This window comes from Ricinus communis, chromosome 9 (genome assembly GCF_019578655.1).
Source record: "Ricinus communis isolate WT05 ecotype wild-type chromosome 9, ASM1957865v1, whole genome shotgun sequence".
Lineage (NCBI taxonomy): Eukaryota > Viridiplantae > Streptophyta > Magnoliopsida > Malpighiales > Euphorbiaceae > Ricinus > Ricinus communis.
The window spans coordinates 5,423,042-5,448,716 of NC_063264.1; the positions used below are offsets into that span (position 1 = coordinate 5,423,042).

The 25,675-nt window shown below is 30.5% G+C and overlaps 2 protein-coding genes and 1 pseudogene across 2 annotated transcripts; all 3 read left to right on the forward strand.

The window, feature by feature from the left end:
* The first annotated feature begins 2,205 nt into the window (after positions 1-2,205).
* On the forward strand, positions 2,206-6,471 carry LOC8265631 (gibberellin 2-beta-dioxygenase 6). Its single transcript, XM_048378837.1, has 4 exons — positions 2,206-3,244; positions 5,329-5,650; positions 5,875-6,103; positions 6,215-6,471. The coding sequence occupies exons 1-4, from the start codon at positions 2,772-2,774 to the stop codon at positions 6,226-6,228; spliced, it is 1,038 nt and encodes a 345-aa protein (XP_048234794.1). The 5' UTR covers positions 2,206-2,771; the 3' UTR covers positions 6,229-6,471.
* Positions 6,472-8,052: 1,581 nt separating this feature from the next.
* Positions 8,053-11,822, forward strand: LOC125371061 (annotated as a pseudogene).
* A 6,898-nt stretch (positions 11,823-18,720) lies between these two features.
* On the forward strand, positions 18,721-22,256 carry LOC8265629 (3-ketoacyl-CoA thiolase 2, peroxisomal). The gene is made up of 14 exons (XM_048379316.1): positions 18,721-18,962; positions 19,293-19,369; positions 19,474-19,558; positions 19,674-19,800; positions 19,896-19,994; positions 20,078-20,145; positions 20,234-20,341; positions 20,425-20,502; positions 20,622-20,754; positions 20,843-20,939; positions 21,372-21,495; positions 21,594-21,702; positions 21,808-21,891; positions 21,985-22,256. The coding sequence occupies exons 1-14, from the start codon at positions 18,870-18,872 to the stop codon at positions 22,092-22,094; spliced, it is 1,392 nt and encodes a 463-aa protein (XP_048235273.1). The 5' UTR covers positions 18,721-18,869; the 3' UTR covers positions 22,095-22,256.
* Positions 22,257-25,675: the final 3,419 nt, after the last annotated feature.

Genomic DNA, 25,675 nt, shown 5'->3' on the forward strand with positions numbered 1-25,675 from the left:
AGTTATACTATTTTTGATATTTGAGGAAATAGACTAACATATATATCATACTCTTTCTTGTAAAAGGCAATGCATAAAATAATAGGTTAATAAAAAATTTATAATTTAAATATAAAATAAATAAGTTTGTGTATAAATTTGTGCAAAATTCTAATAGAGCTTGCATATCTGTTTCCTTATGATTAAGATTGATTATTATATTAAATTTATAAAATTTATAGTGAGATTATAAGAGATAATAAATCAAAGGACTAACGGTATCAAAAATCTAAATCTATGTCCAACTATGAATTCGGTCTATTCTTTTAATTTTTATTTAAATGGTCTGATTTGGCTAATTAATTATAATTATAATCAAATTAAAATTTTGGTCAAAATAGGATGACGTGTCATTATCAATAATTTATATATCATTGCCATATATATTTACACAATACACATAAGTTACCACGATCAGATTATAGATGTACGAGAAAGTAAATAACAAGTAAAAATTATGAATCAATAAGAAGAATGAAACATGAAGTTATTTTTTTTCTAACTTTTATCGTGATTTTATGTATTTATTTTAAGAGGCAAACGATATTGATAAAATAAAAAGAAATTAGTGTCTAGATTTAAGAGGATAGTATTTAATCTTAGCTGAAATTTTAATTTTGTTATAATTGTAATAACTAACTAAATCGAGCAATTTAAATAAAAATTTAAAAGAATTAGCTAAATTTATACAAAAAAATCTTTTAGATTTTTAATATCATTAACCCTAAAATAAAACAGTTGTATTAGATTTACTATAGAATAATCATAATTGTTTATGTTAAACCGATAAATCTGTCCACGTTATTCTTGAATAGAGACTTGGCCTTTGTAGATTATTTTTTAAAAGTGAATCCTAAGGTTTAAAATAAAACTTAGTAAAACCCTTTTTAGATTTATGGAAACACAAATTTAAGTAAATCAAATTAAATGAAAAGAAAAAAGATATTTAGCAGGACTTGAGAAGGGTGCCATTATTATTTATTTATTTATTTATCTGTTCAAGTTGCTGTTGGACATTACCAATTAGATTTTGAAGTACATAAAGGCCACATATAAGACCATTTGTCCATTGCCAAATTGCTATCCGATCACTGCCAAAATTCATTGCCCAATTACTACATCAACTTGCGAGTACATTCCTGAATTGTTCCATCACCCACTACGACCTATAGCATTTTTATTAATATAAAAAACTAAATTAAAAACAAAATCCCCAGAATCATGCACCGGACCAAGGCAAGAACAACATAATGCATCTTTCAATAAATTCCACGTCGATTATATATAATATATTTTATTCTTAAAATATGTAAATTTCATAATTAATTAGAATAGTACAAAGGATAACATATAAGCTTTAATTAAATTCTTTAAATTACTTTATTCCTATATCCTTTTTTATTTTTTTTTCCTTATGTGCATTGCAAAGCATATTTGCATATATAGAAAGAACAGACCAAATATAGCAACTAGATTATGGATTAGTTCTTCTTGCTTCTTGCTTTTAATTTCAAATTTCTTTTTTTTTTCTTCTTTTTTTAACAGAGATAGAATTTCACTGTACATTAAAAGCTAATTACAAAACGATAATGTCTTCGGCCAATTAACCTAAGCAGCAATAAGACTGTCAAAAATATAATGCAGCCTATTAATATAATTAATTAAAATATAATTTAAACTGTTAGTAAGACTGTAATACTCAATCTCAGATTCCAATCTGCCTCAAAATAGCCTTCAGATAGCCGCCTTTTGGATTAAACTCTCACTATGTTTTTCTTCTTTTCTTTATACATTATATGCTGATTTTCAATTCTTTTTCATTTTCTTGGGTTAATTATGGTTGTTTCGCTATCTATTCATGGGTTCAGCGGATCTTCTTCAATTATTATGAGAGCGTATTTTCTTTCCATATACTCGATAGTATGCTGGGTGAATAGAAGAGATTTGAGTTTGAAGAAGACATATTTTGAGAAAGGAGATGATAGTTCTCCATATTTGTTTTGGATGTTAGCCATGAACATGGCTCCTATCCTATTCTCAAGAACTCCCATCCTTTCTACAAGCACTTACTCATGGCTAATTCGTAGGATTTCATAGTTGTTGCTAGTATTGAGACAGCAGATGATGCCCTTTTGGACTAAAATTTATGGTTTGTTGATTTAAAGTAAATTATTTCTCCTACAGTTCTGACATTTAAAAAAAAAATTAATGATTCGAAATCTGCATAATCAGAAGATTTAATGATTCACTTAGTAAAAAAGAAGCACCTGACTAAGTTATTTAACCGTCGAATAATTATCTATTTTTGGTAAAAAAGAAAAAGAAGAAAAAACCTAACTTAGTGAGAGTTGAATCCAAGGAATGCACCGAAAATACAAAATGTAAGAGGGGACCTAGAGCTACAAACAATTTTTGGGTGGCAGCCTCCCGTTCAAGCCCAACCTCAAAGACTCGAGAATAATAACAAAAACCAAAAAAGGACAACATTAATGAGACGACCAATGCCAAAGACAATAGGTCAAGAAGACAGTGAAGGTAGCACACGTGGAAACCTTTCACTAGATAAACCAGATCGACCCCCTCGCAACATTTCCTAGAATACATTAATTTCCTCCCCAACAACCCCCATACCTTATATATTTAATTCCCGTTGCCTTACTGTAAGCATTTTTTGTTTGTTCAACAAATAAACAGGATATATAGATAGATTTTTCTTGTCTGGAAAGACAAACATGTCTGAGATGAACCTTGAATCCTACCCTCCTGTTTTTCGGCAAGAAAACACAATAATAAGCCCTAAAACTACAACCCTTGTTCTTGATGATGGTGCTAATATCTGCGAAGATTTTCAAGAACATGATCATCATGATCCACTTCTTCCTCTCATAGATCTTCAGTGTCTCAATCTTGAAAAGCTTGGAGAGGCTTGTAAGGATTGGGGACTGTTCCGTTTAGTAAATCATGGAATTCCATCAACCCTTTTGAGCAAACTGGAAGATCATTCCAAGAAACTATTTTCTCTTTCTTTTGAGTTAAAAAAGGAAGTGACCAGTGCTACTCCATTGTCCTACTTTTGGGGTACCCCTGCCCTCACTTCATCTGGAGCTAGTCCTTTGCAGAATATCAATTGGGTTGAAGGTTTCAACGTTCCTCTCAGTCAACTTTCCCAGTTTCAAGCTGAAGATCCCTTGATTGATTCTTTCAGGTACAGTTTTTCACTCTTCTTTGTCTCCTTTTGTTGATTGTTATTGGACTTCCCTTTTTTTTTTTTTTTAGATTTTAACTGTTCTAGATGAGTCGGCAAAGGAAAAACTTATAGGAAGAGACATATTGATTGGATTGTCTAGATTTCTTTTTCCAAATCCGAAAAAACAAAAAGATGTGAATGGTCAGCATCAATAACTTTTCTCACTATATTAGCTGCTCTACTGTTGTATAACAGTGATTTTGTTTTTAACATTCTTGGATGGGTCTCAGTTTCAATAATTGAATCCATATTTTCATTCTTTTAACTTAATTTCGGTGGTAAATTAAAAACTAAAATTATGTATACTTGTGCGAATTCCAAAAAAAAAAACCTAACTTTTAATTTTCCACAATTCCAACACTTAGAGCCTGATGAGAATTGAGTAGAATGTCGAACAAACAATATTTTAGAATTTTTTAAATTAATAGACCCTTTTTATTTATAATTTTTTATATGTATTCCTTAAGAATATTAATTTACCTGTATACCTGTAACAATTTTCTTCACAAATTAAAAATAATCTTTAAAAAGGAATTTATCTAGTTCCAAAATATTTTATATGTTACCATTAAAGACATATTTAGTTCAAATCAATCAATGCAATTAATAGTTAGTAGTTGATAATTGATAATTGATAATAAATTAATTAAATTTTTGATAATATTTTATTAATTATAATTATTAGTATATATTAATTAATTAATAATAAGTATAATGTATATTTAAATGATTTTATTTTATATTTTTAATGATATAAATTAATAAAAATAATATATAATAATTAAAAATAAAATAATTAGTTTTATTCAACTTAATTGTATATATTATTAAAATTTTAATAAAAATCATTCTAAAGTAGAAATTAAAATTAAAATTTTATTAATAAAAAATTTATGATTTTAAATGCTACAAATATGACCATCATAAATATATAACTATAATTATAATGTTAAAACAATTATAAAAATAATAATTTATTATAAATTATATAAAAAAAAAACTAATAATACAAGAATGTAATATATTTTAAATAAATAAAATGTAACTATTAACTTATAAAAGAACTCCCAAGTAAAGCTAATAGGGTCTGCCGCTCATTAAAATGAAATCAATTATTAATTACAAATTCTTAAAATGTTACCAATAAAAAAAGAAAAGAAAAACAATTGCCAACTTCATAGAAACTAAACAGCGAATAAGTATCTGGAGAGTGAGAGTAATTCATGACAACCATCACAAATATTTTGAAAAATCCAATAATGGAGAAATGGACATTCTGATGTCAAATCCATCGTCCATCAATCATAAACTTATTCCATTTGTACTGCTTGTGGCCGGAAAAAAGGAAAATCATTACAGTTCTGGTTCTTGTCTTCTCGACATGATTTTCATATTTAATGGATGGATAAGAAGGTTCCATTCTAAACTATTCTTTTCTTTCCTCAGAACCCCTTCTAACAAAATTATGTAAAAGAAAAAGTCTGCCACGTGCATTTAATTCACTTTTTTTCTTTTTTTATGACAAAATTATAATTATTTGATGCGCATAAGAAAATAGCTTTAGAGAATATTTTGTCGTCTGAGTAAAGGAAAAAGGCTCCATTTGGCAAAAAGAATATTTTGCCTTTCTGAAATATCTTTTACAAAATATCTCTATGAAATATCATTTATTTCTTGATTTGGAAATAATAATAAATTATAATTTCTTTTTATTTTAAAATTATAATCAAATATAACATAGCTCCATTAGCTTGTTCATTGTCCATAATTGATATATTAATTATATTTAATTGATTCTATATTCATGAGTATAAAACAAAATGATTTTTCTTTCAAGATACAGGAAGTCATAAATCTTTTTAACTAATCTCTGTATGCACCAAATGCAAAAAGGTATAAAGAATATTTTATTGGAAAACAATTTTTATTGTTAAAAGAAAACTAAGCCTAAATAATTATGCCAAGTCGGCAGAAATCAATATTCTCTTTATTCTATTAATTTCCTTCCATTGACAATTAAGATTTCTTTTGTCCTCCACCAGACTTTTATTAGAAGAATATGGAAGACACCTAGCAAGAATTGCAACAACTATATTCGAAGCAATGGCAAAAACCCTCAATCTGAATCTTGATCAACTTGGATCTTATTTATCAGAATCGACAGGAATTGTACGCGTTTATCGGTACCCTCAATGCTCCACAGCTAATGAAACACTGGGCATGGAAGCTCATACGGACAGTTCAGTACTTTCTATATTAAACCCGGAACAAGTAGGCGGACTCGAACTTTTCAAGGATGATAAGTGGCTGCCAGTAGAGCCTATTCCTGATACACTGATTCTCAACATTGGAGATATGATGCAGGTTATAGTGTCGCATTCTTTTTGTTATTATTGTTGAAAAATACTCCATATGCCTATGTCTCAGTTCTTTTATAGTCGACCGATTTATGATTGCCTGGACAAGTGACATTCATGTAATATATATATATATATATAGTCCTGTCCAGGTAAGGTAAGACCTTCTTTTCATTATGCTATTATTTTGATGATTTCCTTACGAATATAATTGTTCGGGTTGGTCAACAGGCGATAAGCGATGATGAATACAAGAGTGTTATGCACAGAGTTCAGGCAAACAAAGATGAAGACAGATTGTCAATCTGCTATTTCGTATTCCCAGCTGCAGGGAGTGTGATTCAAAGCTCAAAGTACAAGCCTTTTACATACAAAGATTTCCAAGAACAGGTGCAGCAAGATATCAAGACTGTTGGATTTAAGGTTGGGCTTGAGAAGTTCAAGCAAATGCAAACTGCAGGCAAGGCAACTGTTAGCCACTTCATTTTCTTTGAATCTGTTTCTTCTACTTCCTCTTTTGGTTTTGTTTATTTTTCTTTTTTCCTGGTGCATTGTGTTAATGTTGCAACAGAGCCTGCAAGCTGAGGCAGCAAATGCGAATGGTGAATTAGATTACAGAAAGTGATGATGATGAATGCCTCTTGCAATGCAAAACATGCGGGTGGAACGCCAGGTCCTTCTTGCTTTGTAATGTAAAGATTGAAGACACCACTTGTCTTCTTTCTTTCGTTTAATTTGTTTCTAGATTTTAAACAATAGTGAACATTTTTTCTGAAAAAAGGAATTTTTTTTTTTAAAGAAATAGTGCATTCATAAGTTATTATCACATATGGAATGAAGGAAATTGATCATCATAATTTCCGAACAGATTGAGAAGAAAGTAAAAATAATTTGTTATTAAACATATCTAAGTCTGTTAAATTTTATTAAATTAATTTGGGTAACTAAAAGCATAAAGAGAATGAATACAAATAAATCTTACACTATTTACATCCTAAATCATTATACATATTACAAAATATAATTTAAACTCTACAAAATAAATTCTCCCTTTTCACTATTAAAATCACAGCTAATGCTATTTATCTCAATTAGAGACACAATAAATATATCTCAGTCAAAATAAATATTTTATTTAATTTGATAATAATAACTTATTTATCACTCAAAAAGTTAATAAATATATTATATTAATTACTATTGAAATTTCCAATAAAAACTTTATGATTTTTCACCAAATTTTAATTATTTCGTATGTAAATTTATATATATTATGCCACTATTGAGCTACATTTACTATATCTCTACTTGTGGCCAATAGCATTTTCCTAAAATCGCTTCTTAAATCAGCTTAAAGAAGTTATTATAAAATCACTTTTGTTCATTAATGAACAACTGTAAATCATTTCTTTTTAGAGAATATATCAATAAAATTTATTGACACTTAAAAGATAAAGAGCCAATAAATTTTAATTTATAACATGAAAAATTGATATTTTTAACCACCTAAACACTAAGTAGACTTTAATTAGATTTTTTCTATAAAAAAAATTATTCTTTTTTTATTACCATTAAAAATTCAGAATTTAATTTGTAATTAAATATTTAAAAAATAAATTTTAATTTATAACATTAAAAATCATCATTTTGTCTCATAAAAAACACGATGATTTTGATATTTTTAACCACCTAAACATTGCGTAGTCTTTAATTAGACCTTTTTTTAATTTTTAATTTTTAATTTTTTTTCTTTTACTGCCATTATTTTCTCTGTGTTTTTTTCGTTTTTTTTTTATCAAAAATAGTAATGTTGATATTTTAATTCTTCCACTTTATGTTGTTTTCATCTTATTATTTTAAATAATACAGAGAATATAGACAAGCAAGGACATATGTCTGTAATCATTCCTAAAATTCATATAGCAAATTACTACTACCTGAAATTAGAAATTAGAATAACACTGTAAAAATACATAAAGATGAACTATTCCACAATAAACATGCTGCTTTTAACATCTTTTGGTTCAACCATGGAAGTATAACAACTCTATGTGTTTTATCATATGGATGTACCTTTTTGTTGAGATCCCATGCTGTCATTAAGATTATCCAGCAATGCATTAAGTCGGTAGAATGAGTTTTATTGGCTCTGGTAGATGATTCTTTGATTACGGTACCATTAATGTTGCTGTACGAATGGGACAATTGGAAACAGCTTTGATTTCTGCTTGTCATCTACATACAAAGTTCTTTTCTATCACAACATCTGCTGTAACATCCGGTTGACATGAACCACAAATTATCAATCCAATATCACTAGAATCATGAAAGGCCCCAAGGCAAGGCCAGCATAACGAATCTTTAATTTAATTCTATGTTTATAACTAGAATCATCCAAAGGATAAAGGCAAAAACAGCATAATGAATTCCTTTTTCATTTTGATAGTATAAACCAAATACGGTGGCCAAGATAAACTTATCGAAATCAAATATTAAATGTTAAGTAATAAAATCTTAAATAATAATCTAAATGGAGTAAATATATTATTTGTCATATTTGCCACAGTATAAATAAAATAAAATAAAAAGAATTTCAATTGAAAGTACTGCTCAATAAAAAAATTAAACATAAGAACCTCAAAAATTCAAGAATCACATTAACAGCAAAATAGAAACAGCATTCATGAGACTAACCGATGCCAGAGACAATAGGTCAAGCAGCAGCGGATGCAGCACACATGGCACTAAATAAACCAGAGAGGACTCTCACTACGTTTCCTAGAATATATTAATTGCCTCATCAACAACCCCCCGTACCTTACAAATATTCATATTTAATTCCCGTTACGTATTCTAAACATTCGTTGTTCGAGAAATCAACAGATACACAGATAAATTTGTTCTTGTCCGAAAGAACAAACATGTCTGAAATGAACCTTGAATCCTACCCTCCTGTTTTTCGCCAAGAAAACACAACAATAAGCCCTAAGACTGCGACCCTTGTTCTTGAAGATGGTCTTAATATCTGCAAAGATTTTCAACATCATGATCCACTTCCTCTCATAGATCTTCAATGTCTCAGTCTTGAAAAGCTTGGAGAGGCTTGTAAGGATTGGGGACTGTTCCGTTTAGTAAATCATGGAATTCCATCAACCCTTTTGAGCAAACTAGAAGATTATTCCAAGAAACTATTTTCTCTTTCTTTTGAGTTCAAAAAAGAAGTGAGTAGTGCTACTCCATTGTCCTACTTTTGGGGTACTCCCGCCCTTACTTCATCTGGAGCTAGTCCTTTGCAGAATATCAACTGGGTTGAAGGTTTCAACATTCCTCTCCGTCAACTTTCCCAGTTCCAAGCTGAAGATCCCTTGATTGTTTCTTTCAGGTACAGTCTTTCACTCTTCTTTGTCTCTTTTTGTTGATTGTCTTGGACTTTTTTTTTTTAAGATTTCACTGTTCTGGATGAGTCGGCAAAGGAAAAACTTATAGGAAGAGACATATTGATTGGACTGTCTAGAACTTTGTTTTTTGTCTTTCCCAAAACCAAGTGGTCATCGTCAATAAGTCTTTTACGCTGTAGCGGCTCCACTATTTTATAATAGTGATATTTTTAACAATCTCAATTCCAATAATTGAATCCAATTTGTCATTTCTTTTCAATGTTCTAGTAAAATAAAATTACAAATGTTACTTTTGAGTATAAAGAAATGCAATTCAATATGCATTTTTAGATTATTTTCGTTCTTATTATCAAACAAAACTGCTAATATCACTTCCTATGTTTGGGTTGGAGCAAAATAAAAGATGAAGACAAATAAAGAATGATTATAGTTTTTCTTTGTTTGGAAATAAGAAAAAAATTAGAAATAGGAAGTCTCCACCTTAATTTGTATCGACTTTTACCCATCCCACCTTAATCTGTATTAACTCTTATCTATATGATATAACATATACTGTTTTTATAAAGTTATTTCTGTTCTTTTGAATAATAAAATAATCTTATAAAAATATTATATAGGTCAAATGAACAAAAACTAATATAAATAAAAATGGCCTAAGTAACATCACTCTTGGAGAAAAACTCCCTCTATTTAATTTTATGGGGGCAAAAATGAAAAATGGCTCTCTATTTCCTTCCCTCTCATAGCTTATACCAACACAAAAAAGAATTAAAATATATTAAAATATTATGTCTGATTTCATCACCCAAAAGAGTGTGGACAGCATATATCTATATGCTATATTTAGTTTATTTTTCAGTATGGTAATTTAATTCTGATAAATGTGATTTGTTTAAAAAAAAAAAAAAAAAAGATTAACTCATACGATCTAATTTCTACCATACCTCAAGTCATTTAGTTGACTCTTTACCTTCGAGCTTAAACCTATTAAAGGGCATCTAATTTACATTCTCTTTGTGAACATCCTGAAAAGTAGTGTCTCAAACTTCAGATATTTCTTAAAAACAAAACAAAGGGATTTCGCATTCCATTATTTATATTAATGTTTATATTTATAATCCATCTTTTTAAGATATTTAGATTACAAATATATGCACTGAGTTTAGTTGAGTAGAGTCTAAAATTCCAAAACTAAGGAAAGCAACTTATATTTGATGTGCTAGTAAACCACTCAGCACATATTTTCTTCAAGTAATAGAGAAACAAAAACTCCTTTTCAAGAAAATAACTTTTCTTTTTTGTTTTTCTTTAATTAAATAACTTATTTTTATTTTTCTATTATTTGATTGCAAATGAGAAATAAATAAATAAAACTTACCTTTTGAAAAAACAAAATGTTTAGAACTTACTTTTTTTTTTTTAAAATGTTTAGAGTATTCAGAAGGGTATTATTATTGTATAAAAAGTAAACCTACCATATAACAATTTTAGATCTATAAATTAGCAATCCCATTGTATTATATATATTTTTCAGTCTAAGTGGTCTAAAGTCAATAAAAGTAATTGATGTTATTTGATTAGTTGATATATATGAAAATAATTTTTTTTTAATTTTCGATAAAAATACTCAAAAACTTTAAAAACATATTCTGTTAATTGATTTTTATGCATAGGAAAATTCTCAAAATAGATTTTAGGTGAAATAAAAAGAGCCTGAATTATTATACTTTTTAGTTTCAGATTGCAATATTCTCTTTATTCTATTAATTTCCTTCCATTGACAATTAAGGTTTCTTTTGTCCTCCACCAGACTTTTATTGGAAGAATATGGAAAGCACCTAGCAAGAATTGCAACAACTATACTCGAAGCAATGGCAGAAACCCTCAATCTGAATCCTGATCTTATTTATCAAAATCAACAGGAGTTGTACGCATTTATCGGTACCCTCAATGCTCCACAGCTAATGAGACACTGGGCATGGAAGCTCATACTGATAGTTCAGTGCTTTCTATATTAAACTCGGAACAAGTAGGGGGGCTCGAACTTATCAGGGATAATAAATGGCTGCCAGTAGAGCCTTTTCCTGATACACTGATTCTTAACATCGGAGATATGATGCAGGTGACCATGTCACATATATACATATATCTTTAATATTACTGTCGTAAAAGTATGCCCATTTCACAAGAAATTTCTTCCCTATATATATGCATCTTTTTTTCATTTTGTTATTAGTTTGATGATTTCTTTATCAATATATTTCGGGTTGGTTAGGCGATAAGCGATGACGAATACAAGAGCGTAGTACATAGAGTTAAGACAAACAAAAATGAAGAGAGACTGTCGATCTGCTACTTCGTATTCCCAGCTGCAGGGAGTGTGATTGAAAGCTCAAAGTACAAGCCTTTTACTTATGTAGATTTTCAAGAACAGGTGCGACAAGATATCAAGAGTGTTGGATTTAAGGTTGGGCTTCAGAAGTTCAAGCATGTCCAGGCTGCTAAATTGCAAGGCAACGGTTAGCTGCTTCAGTTATTTATTTATTTTCTTCTTTTGGTTTTTTTACTGTTCTTTCTATTTGACATGGTGAATAGTGTTGCTGTTGAAACAGGGCCAGCAAGCTGAGGTAGCAAATGGAGAATCCGTAGCTTTAAGGTGGTGATGATGATGACGATGCCTCTTGCAATGCAAGATTTGTGGACAAAGCGCCAAGTTGTCTGTTGCTTGTAATCTTCGTTTCGTTTTTCTTTCCAGATATGAAAATGTATATTATTTAAAAAAGCTGCTACCTTGAAGACTTCTTCTTCTTATTTTTCTTTTTTAAAAAGAAAATAGTGCAGATAAAAATTAAAAATATATCCAGAAAAGTATACAAACAACTACTTAAATTTTAATTAATTTCTCCAAAATTAATTAATGTTAACTTTCGTTTGAATTTATTGCCTATGTGAATAATTGGCAAAATGAAGCACCGCATCCAAGGAAATTGATAATCATAATCTGGTAACAGAAAGGAAAAGAAAAACTATACAAACAGTATCTATCCATAATTTCAGGATCAAAATTTACTCTCTTTTTCTTTTTTCGAAAATGAAAAAGAAACTATAATGTATTTAATTGTCACGTGCAGGTGTCAAGTGCGGTCATAGACCAATCAGTTAATTATATTATATACATGTTTTAATTAATCATTAGTTAATTATATTATATACATGTATTGATTATATCCATTACTCTTAAATAATGAACTCCCGTGTAAGTTCTCATGTGTCTGTCCTAAAATAATGGATATAACGCATTGGCATAAAATAACACAAAATTCTTTAGTTATAATTTCTTTTGGTGGCATAGTACCATCAGTGGCGCCTTCAAGCTTTATCCTATGACACATACTCCATTTCTAATTATCAAATTAAAAAGCATTATGTACTCACTTTCATCTTTCCAGAAATAACCCAAAAACAAGCCCTTTTGGGACTGCCAGGATCTAACTGGTGTTTTCAAAGGTTGTATTTTCATTAGAACAACATGGATTGTAAAGAGATTTAGTGCCATGCTAAGCAATAGTTAGCCTAACTTACTACTAGTTTCATTTAAACAACATAGTTTTGCATATAAGTCTATCTAGTTTAGCTGCAGATAATAAGCCTATCTAGTTCGCCTGGTACAATGCGAGGTACTTAACCTTGTGGTCGTGAATACTAATTTTTCTTATAATCAAATTTTAAATGTTTTTAAATAATAAAGAAAATTTTTTGTGTTGTTTTACGATATCCCATCGATTGAATCCAAGTTTACAATATCCCAGCACGCAGAAGGAGAAATAAGTAGAATATTTATAATCTATAATATATATAAAAGCCCGAAGAATGATAAATTTTTAATCCGACTAAAATACCCTTATAATTACTTAGTAATTACTAATATTCTCGTATTTTAATTTTATATGCAATTAATTTAATTTTTTATTTAAATTCTAATATAATTAATAAGTGATTAATCTAATTCAGTCTCAATCCTATCAAAATTCCATACACATTCTTAATTTTTTATTCAAATTCTAGAAAAAAATGTATAATACTTTTAATTTATTTTATTGATAAATATTCATGTGTTCGTTATTATTGTAATACTTCATCTATAGTTTACTATTTTTTTGTTTATGTTTTCCTCCTTTTTATCAATAAAATTTAAAATTAAAATTTACTCATGTAACACGCATGACAAATAATACTAGTATATATATATATATTAAATATATACAAATCCTCGGACATAAACATTTTTACATTAATTCATTAATTAAGAAGTTACTTTTAAAATTAAATAACGATTCTAGTTCTAGAAAATAGAATTTCAATTGTATTTTAAGACTTATATTAATTAGAAAATTAATTTTCTAATTATACAATAATTTATAATGGTAAAATGCGGCATATATAATTAATTAATTAATTGAGACATAAATTTTTTTATATTGTAAACTTGTTTTTGAAATATAAGTCTTTTTAATAAAATTAAAGGTATTAAATTGACTAATTGATTCAAATTCTAGACTATAAACATGTATTTGATACGGATAAAACCACACCTTCCCCTCTCATCGAGCAAGCACACGAATGCTCTAGGCTCATTTTTACATACCACCTGCAAAATTCACATAGGTGTAGTTAGGATTGAGAGATTTTGAATGAAGGATTTTAAAATCTATAGATTTAGTTTAAATTCATTGTTTGACAAGTAAAAATATATTTTCTATAAATTTTTAAAAAGTCTCTTGTCTATCAAAAAAATTTCTCATTTCTAAGGATTCTAATTTCCCATCTAGTAAGTAGGAAAGTCTAAAATCTACCATTTAAAAAAATAATATATTGTTATATTATTATTTTTTATTTCAATATTGTCCCTAATAAATTTATTTTATTTCAAAACTTTCTTAATTTTTATATCCAAACAATAAAATTTTAAAAATCCATAAATTCCAAAAAATTTCAACCCAAATGATACCATAATCAATTATTATGTGAATACACAAATATCATAGATCCCTTAATTAATAAAAAAAAACACGCATTTTTCATATTGTTTGAGCATTAATAATATGTGTTTAAAAACCATATGCTAATAGGGCGGCAGCAAAGCTTCCACTATAAATATTATAGTGATATTAATTTTTATTTTTTGAATTATAAATAAGAGAGAGGAGATTCGAACTTGAAATTTTGTGATATATACGTTTACCGTCAAATTAAAAATGTGAGTGAACGATAATATTGATATTCTCCCTGAAGTAGATCAATTTACACTAGTAGAAATAGTAGCACAAATCATCAGCTGAGTAGACCTAGTAAAGAAAGTTGTAAATTAAACAAGAAATTAATAGTGAAAGCATGAAAGCAAGATGCTTTCTTTCAGGTGCACGAACTTCCTATTAATTGAATATTACCAAACCTATTAATTTGTCATAAAATAACTATGATCTTCATTTAAAGCGAGCCTTATCGCAGAAGAATTTCTTGTCCTTTTTTTTTTTTTTTTCTAAAATAAAAAGCCCACATCTATAAAACTAGAAAATTAGGTTTGATAAACTAAAAAGCCCATAACGTAAGTTGCACGTCAATTTTACTTTCATCAAAACGATTCCATTAGAGACTTAGAACATAAATTATTCAACATAGATTTATGATTTTTCAGAATTAATAATTTATACGAATGAAAGAATTAGTAAGAAGAGGGGTAGGTAATTATTTTTAAATTTGATTTAATATTTACAGATTTAATATATTTATTAAAATTGTAGGATTTAAATGAATGTTATTGAAAGAAATTTGATTAAAAAGAATAAATATTAAATTTCAAATATTGTTTGTATTAAAAATATATACATATATATATATATGTATAGTCGTGCATATACACCCTTACGTGACATATCAGCCGGTGCCAATAAAAGGGGCTGAGTTATTGAATTGCCATATCAAAACCGCCCCTTTCTAGAAGAAGGATAACATAAGGTCCCTTCAACGGCCTACGCGCACCCCCTTTTCCACACTCTTCCCGCTTTTCCAAACCGGCACGCATTTCAAGATCTTGTCTTCATCCGAATAAGTCACTCTCCTTTAAGCGCGTGTGCACATAATATGTAGCTTTTGCAGTTGTGTAATTTAGTTATTGGATTAGCAGCAACTATACTCTTTTTCTTTTTTTATGTATTTTTATTAAATTATAAATAATTAATTTTTTATTTCAATTTATTTTAAAGTATATGTTTTTTAATAATTTTTAATTTTACTCTATTATTTAATTTTTAATAAATAACAAAAATATAATATATATATATATATATATAAAATATAATTTTAAAATAATAATAATAATAATGTAAACAATATAATTTTGAAATAATAATAAAAATAATGATAATATGTATGTTTAAGAGTCAAATTTTAGAAGGATACGACTCTCAAAAGTTTTAGAGAATAAAGGTTTTTAAAATTTTGAGTTTAATAGAGAATAGATAGTTTTAAAGACCTATATTTCAATAAACTAAATTAAATAAGATATTAGTGACTTATAAAATTAATCTTTTTCTAAATTTTTACTAAATTTATAGATATATTATGTTTAAAACTGTCATATATAAGGGTGTTTGTTGATCTCAAGGTTTCATATATATTTTTGATGATATAAAATATTATTATCACTAACAATCTTGTTTAGTATTATTGTTCTTGATTGATAACTATTGATGCATATAAATGAAAAGGAAGGCATAAATGTGAAGATGGACTTAAGAGTCCAGGACTTGAATACTTGAGTTAATATGAAGATCAAGATAAAATCACGAAGTAATAAATATAAGAAGAATGGTAGAGCATATAACGGTAATGTAAAGAGTATATGGAGTCAAGAAACTCATATGAATAAGTATGATCTCCATAGAATAAAATCGATTATTGAAGTTTGAAGAATAAACTGTACTACTTGGAAGAGTTTATGAGGGCAAGTACATGAATGGATAGCTACATCAGTCTACTTTTAGGAACAAAAATTAGAATAATTTTTGAAGCTAGAAAAATGAAATTTTGGATTTGAGTGAATTATACTCAAGCTGTCATATTAAGGTCAATTAGAACTGGTGATATTATTTCTACAAGAGGAATTCTAATATACCTTTCTGCAGATTTATAGCTCTAGCATTCTAGTTTCACATGGAAAAGGTTTTATATTAATCTGACGTGTATGGAAAGCGCAATGGTCGAAATACTGAAACATGTCCAAACTGTTAAGATTAGATGAGCAATATAATATTTTGCTTTTTTGGAGTATGAAGATTGATGATTTTAAAGTTGTTCAAAACTATGATGTTGTATTGGATTGACTAAAGTTTCCAACATAAAAACAGTTTACCGTTTGGAGTTATATGGCTAAGATTTTTAGTTTTTAAATCGTTACACCCGAGACACAAAAGTCTCACTCGTAATTAAAAAGCAGATAATTGATAGAAACATTTAGGGCCAACATTTTCAGCTGTGAAAGTAGTCATTAATAGCCATGAAAAAATCTTTCCAGCCGTAAATAAAGATTCACGCTTGTGAAGAACTTTTTCCTCACAAAGTCTAGTAGCATTCACAGCCAAAGTTCCTAGCTGTGAAACCTGGGTTTCCAACCGTGAACAAAAGTTCCCAGCCGTGAAAGCAGACTTCCCAACCATGAAGAATTGTTCATGGCATAACAGGTTCAAATTTTTTAAATCTGCTTTTCGGGCTAATGCTTTACAGCCGTAAAGAATTGTTCCCACCCGTGAAGTTACGTTTTTAAAGGTTGTTACAATGGCTATATTTTTGCATTTTACAAGGGTATAAGGACTCTATTTCACCTATAACTATTTAAATTTCATTTCTAATGGTTCTAGATCAAGCAAGACATTTACTTGAGCCTCCTACTTGTTATATCTCTCAACAATCTTTATTTCTTCATGAAATTCATCTTATATTAAAGATTCAAGCGAGGGTTAAATCTTTGGATAGTTGAGTGATTGATTTCTATATTCAAAACTCAAAAGGTTTAGGCTGAATCACTTGTTATTTGCTCTAGTAACTAAGATTGAAAATCTTAGATTGGGTTAGATTGTGAGCCTTGAGAAAATACTTGGACTAAAGTGTTAGCCATAGAAAACACTTGAATTTGAGCCATTAGAACACTTGTAAAAAGTTTGAGTGTGAGCTTGGAAACACTTGAGTTTAATCTTAAACCTATAAAAGAATCATTGATAGTGAAAATCTCAAGTAAAGCTTGAAAAGTGGATGTAGGCAAGGAGTTGGTCGAACCACTATAAACTATTAAGTTTGATTTCCTCTTCCTTAAGCTCTTTTTATTTTATTTCTGTTTATTTTATTGGTTGCATTCTCATATTAGATTGTTTAATTGCTTCCGCTAATATTGATTTTAATACTCAAATTTTTCAAAGCAAAATCTTTTAATTTAAATTATTTTTTGTAAACAATCAATTCATCTCCTCTTAATTGCTATGAAGTATTTAATGTGTTTAAGGTTTCAAATTATCATAGCTCTTTTTGAATTTTAATTTTTTAAAAATATAATTATTATTGTATTTAATCATTTTTTTAATCATCATCTTTACTAGTATTCAATTTTCTTTTATTTTTCTTCTTATGTTGATTAGGGGTTCAAATTAAACACATGTTTTAATATGTCAAAAATATAAACATTCATACTTATAAAGACATAAATAAAATAACTTAAAATATTTTAATAAAAAAATTAAAAAATTTCTATAAAAAATTTGATGAACCGGATAATCAATTATAGCATTATTACGTATCAAAAAGATGTTAGATAATATAGTAATAGTATAACTACAATAAAAATTATAGTAATATATATTTATTTATGAATCAATATTATAATCGTATTTTATAATAAGATTTATTATATTTGATATATTTAAATTACTTATTTTTATTTAAATATTATATTTTTAATATAAATTAAATAATTAATAGAGCATATATATCATATATTTTCTATTAATATTAATTTATATATAAAATATAAATATAATAATTAATATAAAAAAATCGACATTATAATAATAAAGTTAGCTGATTTTAGTTCTAGTTTGATCTAACTAATTTTTAAAAAATAAAAAATTAATTAAAATAATTCTTTTACAAATTGAAATTGAAACTAATGGTTTTGATTCTAGCCGAGTGAAAATCGATATCAACTAAAATTTATTACGAATCAGTTTTTATTTGTTTTGACCATTATAATTCGATTTATTTAATTTATAAATTTTTCATTTGAATACTAAAAGTTAATATAAATAATATAAGATATATAAAATATAAAAAAATTTATACTTAAATTTTAGCTTTATGAAAATATAAAATATGCAATAACTGTTTATTATGTAACATATATTTTTTATTTTCCGGAATATGCATTGTGTTTACTACATTACCAAAAATAAAAAAGAAAAGAGAAAATATAATTAATCGTACGCGCCGCAGAGTGAGGGTAGGAAAGCCAAACGCAAGTAACGTGTACAGAAAGAACAGCCACATCACCACCTCTACATCAACGTCATCATAATATCTTATCTTCTCTGTCCGGGATATAAATCCATAACTACATTTATAATTTCTATTTTTCTTTTAAAATTTCCATATTCCATTATTTATTTTCCTAACCGGAAGCTTTCCAATAATATAAAAGGCAATATCGCCGCTCCTCTGATTTGATCGCCAAAAATCCAAATCGAAACTCTCTTCTTCGCTTTCAATTTCAAAAAAGGGAAAATTATGGACAAGGCGATAAACAGACAGAAAATTCTTCTCGATCACCTCCGTCCTTCTTCTTCTTCTTCTTTACATAATTACGACTCTTCTCTTTCTGTAAGTCTTTTCGGATCTCTGTATATTCACTGATTCGCTGCTCTTTACTTGTTGGCTCATAATAATTTCTTAAGTCTTCTTTATGATTATCGGTTTCAATTTTGCTTCGTGATGCGATTAGTTTTATTTGCCTTTTGATTTTGGTATTCACATGATGGATGATGGATCTGCTATTTTGGCAATGATGACGTGTTACTGTTATTGTACTTACTGGAAATGTGAATTCATAGTTTTAAACTGTTTTGGACATATTTAGAAATGAATTCCATGAAAACTTATATTTGATTCAATATCTCATCTCTGTAATCTCTCTATTAATGGATTGCATAGGCATCAGCTTGTTCAGCAGGCGATAGCGCTGCTTATCAGAGGACTTCAGTTTATGGAGATGATGCTGTGATTGTAGCGTAAGTTTTTTTTTTTTTTTTTTTTAAAAAAAACATTTTTTTTAACACTACATAATGATTTTATTGGTGAATTGAGCTTAAGCTTGTTTATGAAATTTATTCAGAGCACATAGAACTGCTTTGTGCAAGTCCAAGCGTGGTGGTTTCAAGGATACCTTTGCGGATGATTTACTTGCTCCTGTTTTGAAGGTGGGTTCGTTCGTTCGTTTGTTCTTAATTATGAAACTGATTCATTTTTCATTAAAATTGAATGGTTTCAAGTTTCAACTCCTCTTTTTGAATGCGATTGCTTGGTGCACTGCAGGCATTGATAGAGAAAACTAAATTGAACCCAAGTGAAGTTGGGGATATTGTTGTGGGAACAGTGTTAGCACCAGGATCTCAAAGAGCAAGCGAATGCAGGATGGCTGCATTCTATGCCGGCTTTCCTGGTCTATATTTTTTCCCTTGAAATTTTTTGTTTTAACTCGATTTGTCCTATTATTAGTTTAATGATTATATGTTTGGATCTTGTGTTCTATTTTAGAAACTGTGCCTATTAGGACAGTTAACAGGCAATGTTCGTCTGGGCTTCAGGCAGTTGCTGATGTAGCTGCTGCTATCAAAGCAGGATTTTATGACATTGGTAAGAGGATATTGATGCCTTACCATTTTTGGTGCATTTTTATCAATTTTTGGTTCTTACCGTTTTTGGTACTTTCGGCTCAGGTATTGGAGCTGGTGTGGAATCCATGACGATTAATCCAATGTCTTGGGATGGAGATGTCAATCCAAAGGTATACTCTCCCATGCTCTTTCTTTTGTTCTCATTGTTAAAAAGATGGTTTTTGGATGGGACCCTTAAGTTTTTGTTAAATATGACAGGTAAAGGCATTTGAGCAAGCCCAGAATTGCCTTCTGCCCATGGGTGTTACTTCAGAAAATGTTGCACATCGTTTTGGAGTGACTAGACAGGAGCAGGATCAGGCTGCAGTAAGTTTAATGAATCTGAATGTCTGATAATGCAGTGTATTGTTGACTGAACTCTTGTGCATTGGTTAAATTTATGTTGCTAGGTGGACTCTCATAGGAAGGCTGCTGCCGCCACTGCTGCTGGAAAATTCAAGGATGAAATCGTTCCTGTTGCTACCAAGGTATGTTCTATTCATTGTTCTCTTAGAAAAAGTAAGCAACTTATCTCGGTTTGGCTGCCTACATAAGGAGAGTCAGAATTAATTTATATTGCCATATTATATAAATTTCATGTTTGAAGATTGTTGACCCAAAGACTCGTGAGGAGAAACCTATCACAGTTTCTGTTGATGATGGTATTCGCCCCAACACATCAGTGTCAGATCTTGGTAAACTGAAGCCTGTATTTAAAAAAGATGGGACCACCACTGCTGGTAAGTAATGAAAGCATATGTTCTTGTCTTCTTTATTATGTTGGACAGTTCATCAATAGCCATGCATGGTGTGACTCTTATTGTGCAGGGAATTCTAGCCAAGTAAGTGATGGAGCTGGGGCTGTGTTGCTCATGAAGAGATGTGTTGCAATGCATAAAGGGCTACCCATCCTTGGAGTATTCAGGTATGCAGCTTCTACAAATTTAATTGTCATAGTAATGAGTATCCACCTTAAGGTGCTGCAAGGAGAATCACTGGAGCAGCACGTGCTGCATGCTTAAGAACAGTTTTTGTATATGTAGTAAATCAAAATAAAAAGTTTATGAGCTCCTACTGATCTTATCATGGCGATATTATTGTCACCCAGTGGCAATAATTACTAAGGGTCAAGGACTTCCCTTGCATCTTTGCTTCGCAGGCTCATTCTACCATCTTTATATGCAGGAGTTGTCCCCTTATGAACATACATCATATCTATATTTTGCTGGATATGCTGTTATTTAGCTATGTATTGTATTATATTATATTGTCATCATCTGATTGAAAGCAAGAACACTTGGAAATTTTTTACTTCTGTTTGTATTTTCCTCAAAGAAGCTTTCTTTGGATCATGCAGGAGTTTTGCTGCTGTCGGTGTAGATCCTGCCATCATGGGCATTGGCCCAGCTGTTGCAATTCCTGCTGCAGTGAAGGCTGCTGGTCTAGAACTTAACGACATTGATCTTTTCGAGATAAATGAGGTAAAAAAGGACAAATTTTTAATAATGGTGTATCTAGAATCAGAATTTATGAATTCTTTCTATCTGATCTTGCGCTATTCTTGCTATTGCATGTACAGGCCTTTGCTTCCCAGTTTGTTTATTGCCGAAAGAAATTGGAGCTAGATCCAGAGAGGATTAATGTCAATGGGGGTGCAATGGCCATTGGACACCCTCTGGGAGCAACAGGTATTTATACTTAATTTTAAAGTTTATATGAACTACATTCTAATTTGAAAATATTTATTTTTGTTCACTTTATTATGTGACTTGGATATGTCTATTCTGTTACAGGTGCCCGATGCGTAGCTACTCTACTGCATGAGATGAAGCGTCGTGGTAGAGACTGTCGTTTTGGAGTGGTGTCAATGTGCATAGGTACCTTTCTCCCTCATTCTGTGCATGCAAAGTCCATGTAGTTAGTTCACAGAACGTATAGCTAATAATCAATGCTTGTAACCTTAAATGCAGGCACAGGAATGGGAGCCGCAGCTGTTTTTGAAAGGGGAGATGCTTGTGATGACCTCTGCAATGCCCGGAAAGTAGAAACCAGTAATCTGTTATCTAAGGATGCTATGTAAACGGATGAACTCTATTGATTATTGTAGAACTGGATCAATAATACTTTAGGGGGAGATCACACTCCCGATGAAGCTGTGTAATAAGGCGGTTTTATAATTTTTTTATTTAAGAAAGAAAAAGAAAAACCGAAATGCAGAAATCAGATTTGTTTTATTTCGTTATCTTCTTCTTCCAACAATATGGTTCATTTGCTGCATGCGCACAGAGGAAATTCTTTCATCTCGCTAGTGAATATGATTTATTACATATGAGGTTGTATCATTTAATTTTCTGGTAAGTGATGAAGGTTTAATTTCTTAAGAGATGCAGATAGTATCTAATTAAATTACACTCTTATAATGGGTTGTTTTTTTGAGATCGAGGGTTCAATAGTTGGTGGTGGCCTGGTGGGTACACTGACTCGATTCACTCATCAGCAAGATCAAGTCCCGTGCATGTGACTTTTATTTCTTTCTCTGCGTTGCTAGGCATCATGAAAAGATATGGATGGCTATGATTGCTAGGCATAATATGAATCTAAATGGCTAATGTTTATGCAGGCTCAACAATATTTGAATAAGCAAACCATGGAAAATGAACAAGTTGAACACGAATAGAGAAAATCAAACAAACCCAGTTATGGATGATAGTAATCTGCAATAACACAACAACATATTGAACTTCTTTACTTTTTCTTTTTGACAGAAAGGGCATTAATTCATTCAAAGAAGAGATTATATAACAACAAAGGATTCTATTCAATTTGAGTTTTTAGAAATCCAATCAGCAGCCCTGTTGAGGGATCCATGAACATAAAAAAAACGAACAAGACTAGAAAGTCCTAACTAAAGTTATAATCTCTTGAATGGTTGAAATACTCTCCCACGGGACATCCTTCTTGTGGTTTGTAACACACTCAATCACCACCAAGGAGTCAGATTCGCAAGCTAAACTTCCTTATACAACGGTGGCTTGCGTGGCTAACTGTGTCCCGGAGAGCTAAATCCTCTCTTACTAAAGCTTAGCGACATTTTCAGTTGCTTCATAGCCCCATCCACCAAACGACCTGAAGAATTCCTAACTACAAAGCATCTCATAGCCTTACCAGACTATGAGATAAATGAAGCATAACAGTTATACTTTAAAACAACCCTCTCAGGAGGGCGCCAAGAGTTCTGAGCATAGGTCGAGTTCGCCGATGAGCAACTCCACTATTAGAAAGAGGCCACCGTCTCTTTAAACCTGGATATGAAAAGCATGGCTCCATTTAACAGTGGTTGCAGGATCAATTCTGGACACTCGATAAAGGAACTCGTTTCGAGCTTTCCATATAGACCACAACAAATGAACGCGCCAAAATAACATGCTCTCCAAACTCCTTATCGAGCAGCAAAATAACATTGCTCCACCATTCACTAAAGGAAGACATACCAAACTAATTAGAAATAAAACCCAATGGGGAACAAAACCAGGTTCCTTGGCGTGCTCACAATGAAATAAAAGATGCATCACAGTTTTAGGATGGGAAAAGAATATAGGATAAAGATTATCGAAAGCACAGTTTCTAGAGAACAAATTACTCATAACAGATAATGCGTTTCGAGAGTATCTTCAAATAAAATTCCGAAATTTTGGAGGAACGTCAAGCTGCCAAATAGACTTCCAGAATTCCTTAGACTCCACCTGCTTACCACTAGTCGCCCCTGAACTTGCTTCATCTTTTTCTGCCATAATAAAATAGCCTTTCTTTACCTAGTACTTCCCATTTATACTTACATGCCAGACTTTCTCATCAGCCAGAGACCGAGGCCCTACTACTATCTTCAAGATTCTCTTCTGGTATGCTTCAGAGAACAATTGTCTCACCTTATTAACATCCCAATTTAACCCATCCTTATCGACCAAATCTGCTACCAAAAAGACATCACATTGGTCAAGTTTTGGCATTTCAATCTTATAACCCGGAGCATTAGGGACCCACCTATCGACCTACACCTTCACCTCAGAACCCCCACCCACATTCCATCTGCAGTCCGCTGCAAAAACTTCTCTCCCATATAACAAACTCGACCATGCCCAAGACAGAGTATTGCCCTTCTTCGTATAGAGGATGAAAAAAATAGAAATACTGGGATCAAAAGAGATGGCCCTTTTATTCACTACGAAGGTGTATTTATATACAAATATAAGGATCCTGCCTATATAATTTTTATATATAGACAAATAAAAATTTCCTGTACAATAGTAAACTACCAAAATTATTCCACTAATTTATTAGCTAAAGATTCTAAATTGCTCCACTAATTTCTGCAATTTCCTCAGTACCCCTTCAAGTTGGAGCATGAAGATTTGAGATGCCGAACTTACTAAGACATGAAACTAATAAGGACCCAAAGCTTTTATGAAAATATCGGCAAGTTGTAGAGTTGTACATACAAGTGCTCTTGCAATGTTCCCATTTTGTATCTCCTCACGAGTAAAATGACAATCAACTTCGATGTGTTTTGTACACTCATGATATACATGATTCACTACAATATGTAAAGTTGATTGACTATCATAGTACAAGCGTGTGGAACTAGAATGATCAACACCAAGAAATAGCAACAAACCCTTTAACCACTTAAGTTTAGAAGCTGCTGTAGTCATTGATCGATATTCTGCCTCATCAGAGGAGCGTGAAATAGTCTGTTGTTTCTTAGTTTTCCATTAGACAGGTGATCTGCCCAAACAAATAAAATAACCTATCAATGAGCGTCTTGTCAAGGGACAACTTGCCCAATCGAAGTCATAGTATGCATACAATTTAAGAGCAGAGTTGGCCTGCAAAAGTATTGCCTGTCCAGGATTGCCCGTCAAATATCGAACTACTCGTAGTGTAGCTTCCCAATGGGCCTTCTTTGGTTGCTGCATAAATTGAGCAAGAATATGGACATAGTAGCTCAATTCAGGTCATGTAATAGTTAAGTAAATCAGTTTGCCTACCAGCTGACGATATTGAGCAGGGTCACTAGCGTCATCCCTTTCAACAAGAGCAAGTTTATAATTCTGCTCCAGTGGAGTTTTCGCTGGCTTAGGTCCCAACAAACCAACCTCAAAAATGACATCCAAGGCGTGTTTTCGCTGACAAAGAAAAATTCCTTCAACATTTCTTGCTACCTCTATACCCAAAAAATATTTCAACTGTCCCAAATCCTTCATATGAAAACAGCAACTCAAATATTTCTTAACTCGCTTCACAGCCGTGGCATCATTACCTGAAATAATGAGATCATTTATATAGACTAGAAAATAAATTTGCACATGTTGTTTATGAAAAGCAAACAATGAGTAGTTTGAGCAAGATTGATGAAAGCCATACTTCTTCAAAGAATCTGCTAGCTTAGCAGACCAACAACGCGGTGCCTGACGCAAGCCATACAAAGACCTTCATAGTCTACACACTTTTCCAGGATTTTTAGAGGCAAAACCTGGTGGCATTTTCATGAAAACTTCCTCATTCAAGTCTTCGTGCAAGAAAGCATTCTGCACATCCATCTAATGTAGTTCCCAGTTCTATGCAGCAGCTACTGCAAGAAAAGTACGTATAGTGGCCATATTT

Excerpts from the sequence above, each read along its gene's own strand:
- LOC8265631 (XM_048378837.1), top strand. The coding sequence starts at position 2,772 with ATGTCTGAGATGAACCTTGAATCCTACCCTCCTGTTTTTCGGCAAGAA. Across the intron at positions 3,245-5,328 it reads CCCTTGATTGATTCTTTCAG|ACTTTTATTAGAAGAATATG; the intron begins GTACAGTTTTTC and ends GTCCTCCACCAG. Across the intron at positions 5,651-5,874 it reads ACATTGGAGATATGATGCAG|GCGATAAGCGATGATGAATA; the intron begins GTTATAGTGTCG and ends GTTGGTCAACAG.
- LOC8265629 (XM_048379316.1), top strand. The coding sequence starts at position 18,870 with ATGGACAAGGCGATAAACAGACAGAAAATTCTTCTCGATCACCTCCGT. Across the intron at positions 18,963-19,292 it reads ATTACGACTCTTCTCTTTCT|GCATCAGCTTGTTCAGCAGG; the intron begins GTAAGTCTTTTC and ends TGGATTGCATAG. Across the intron at positions 19,801-19,895 it reads ATTCTATGCCGGCTTTCCTG|AAACTGTGCCTATTAGGACA; the intron begins GTCTATATTTTT and ends GTTCTATTTTAG.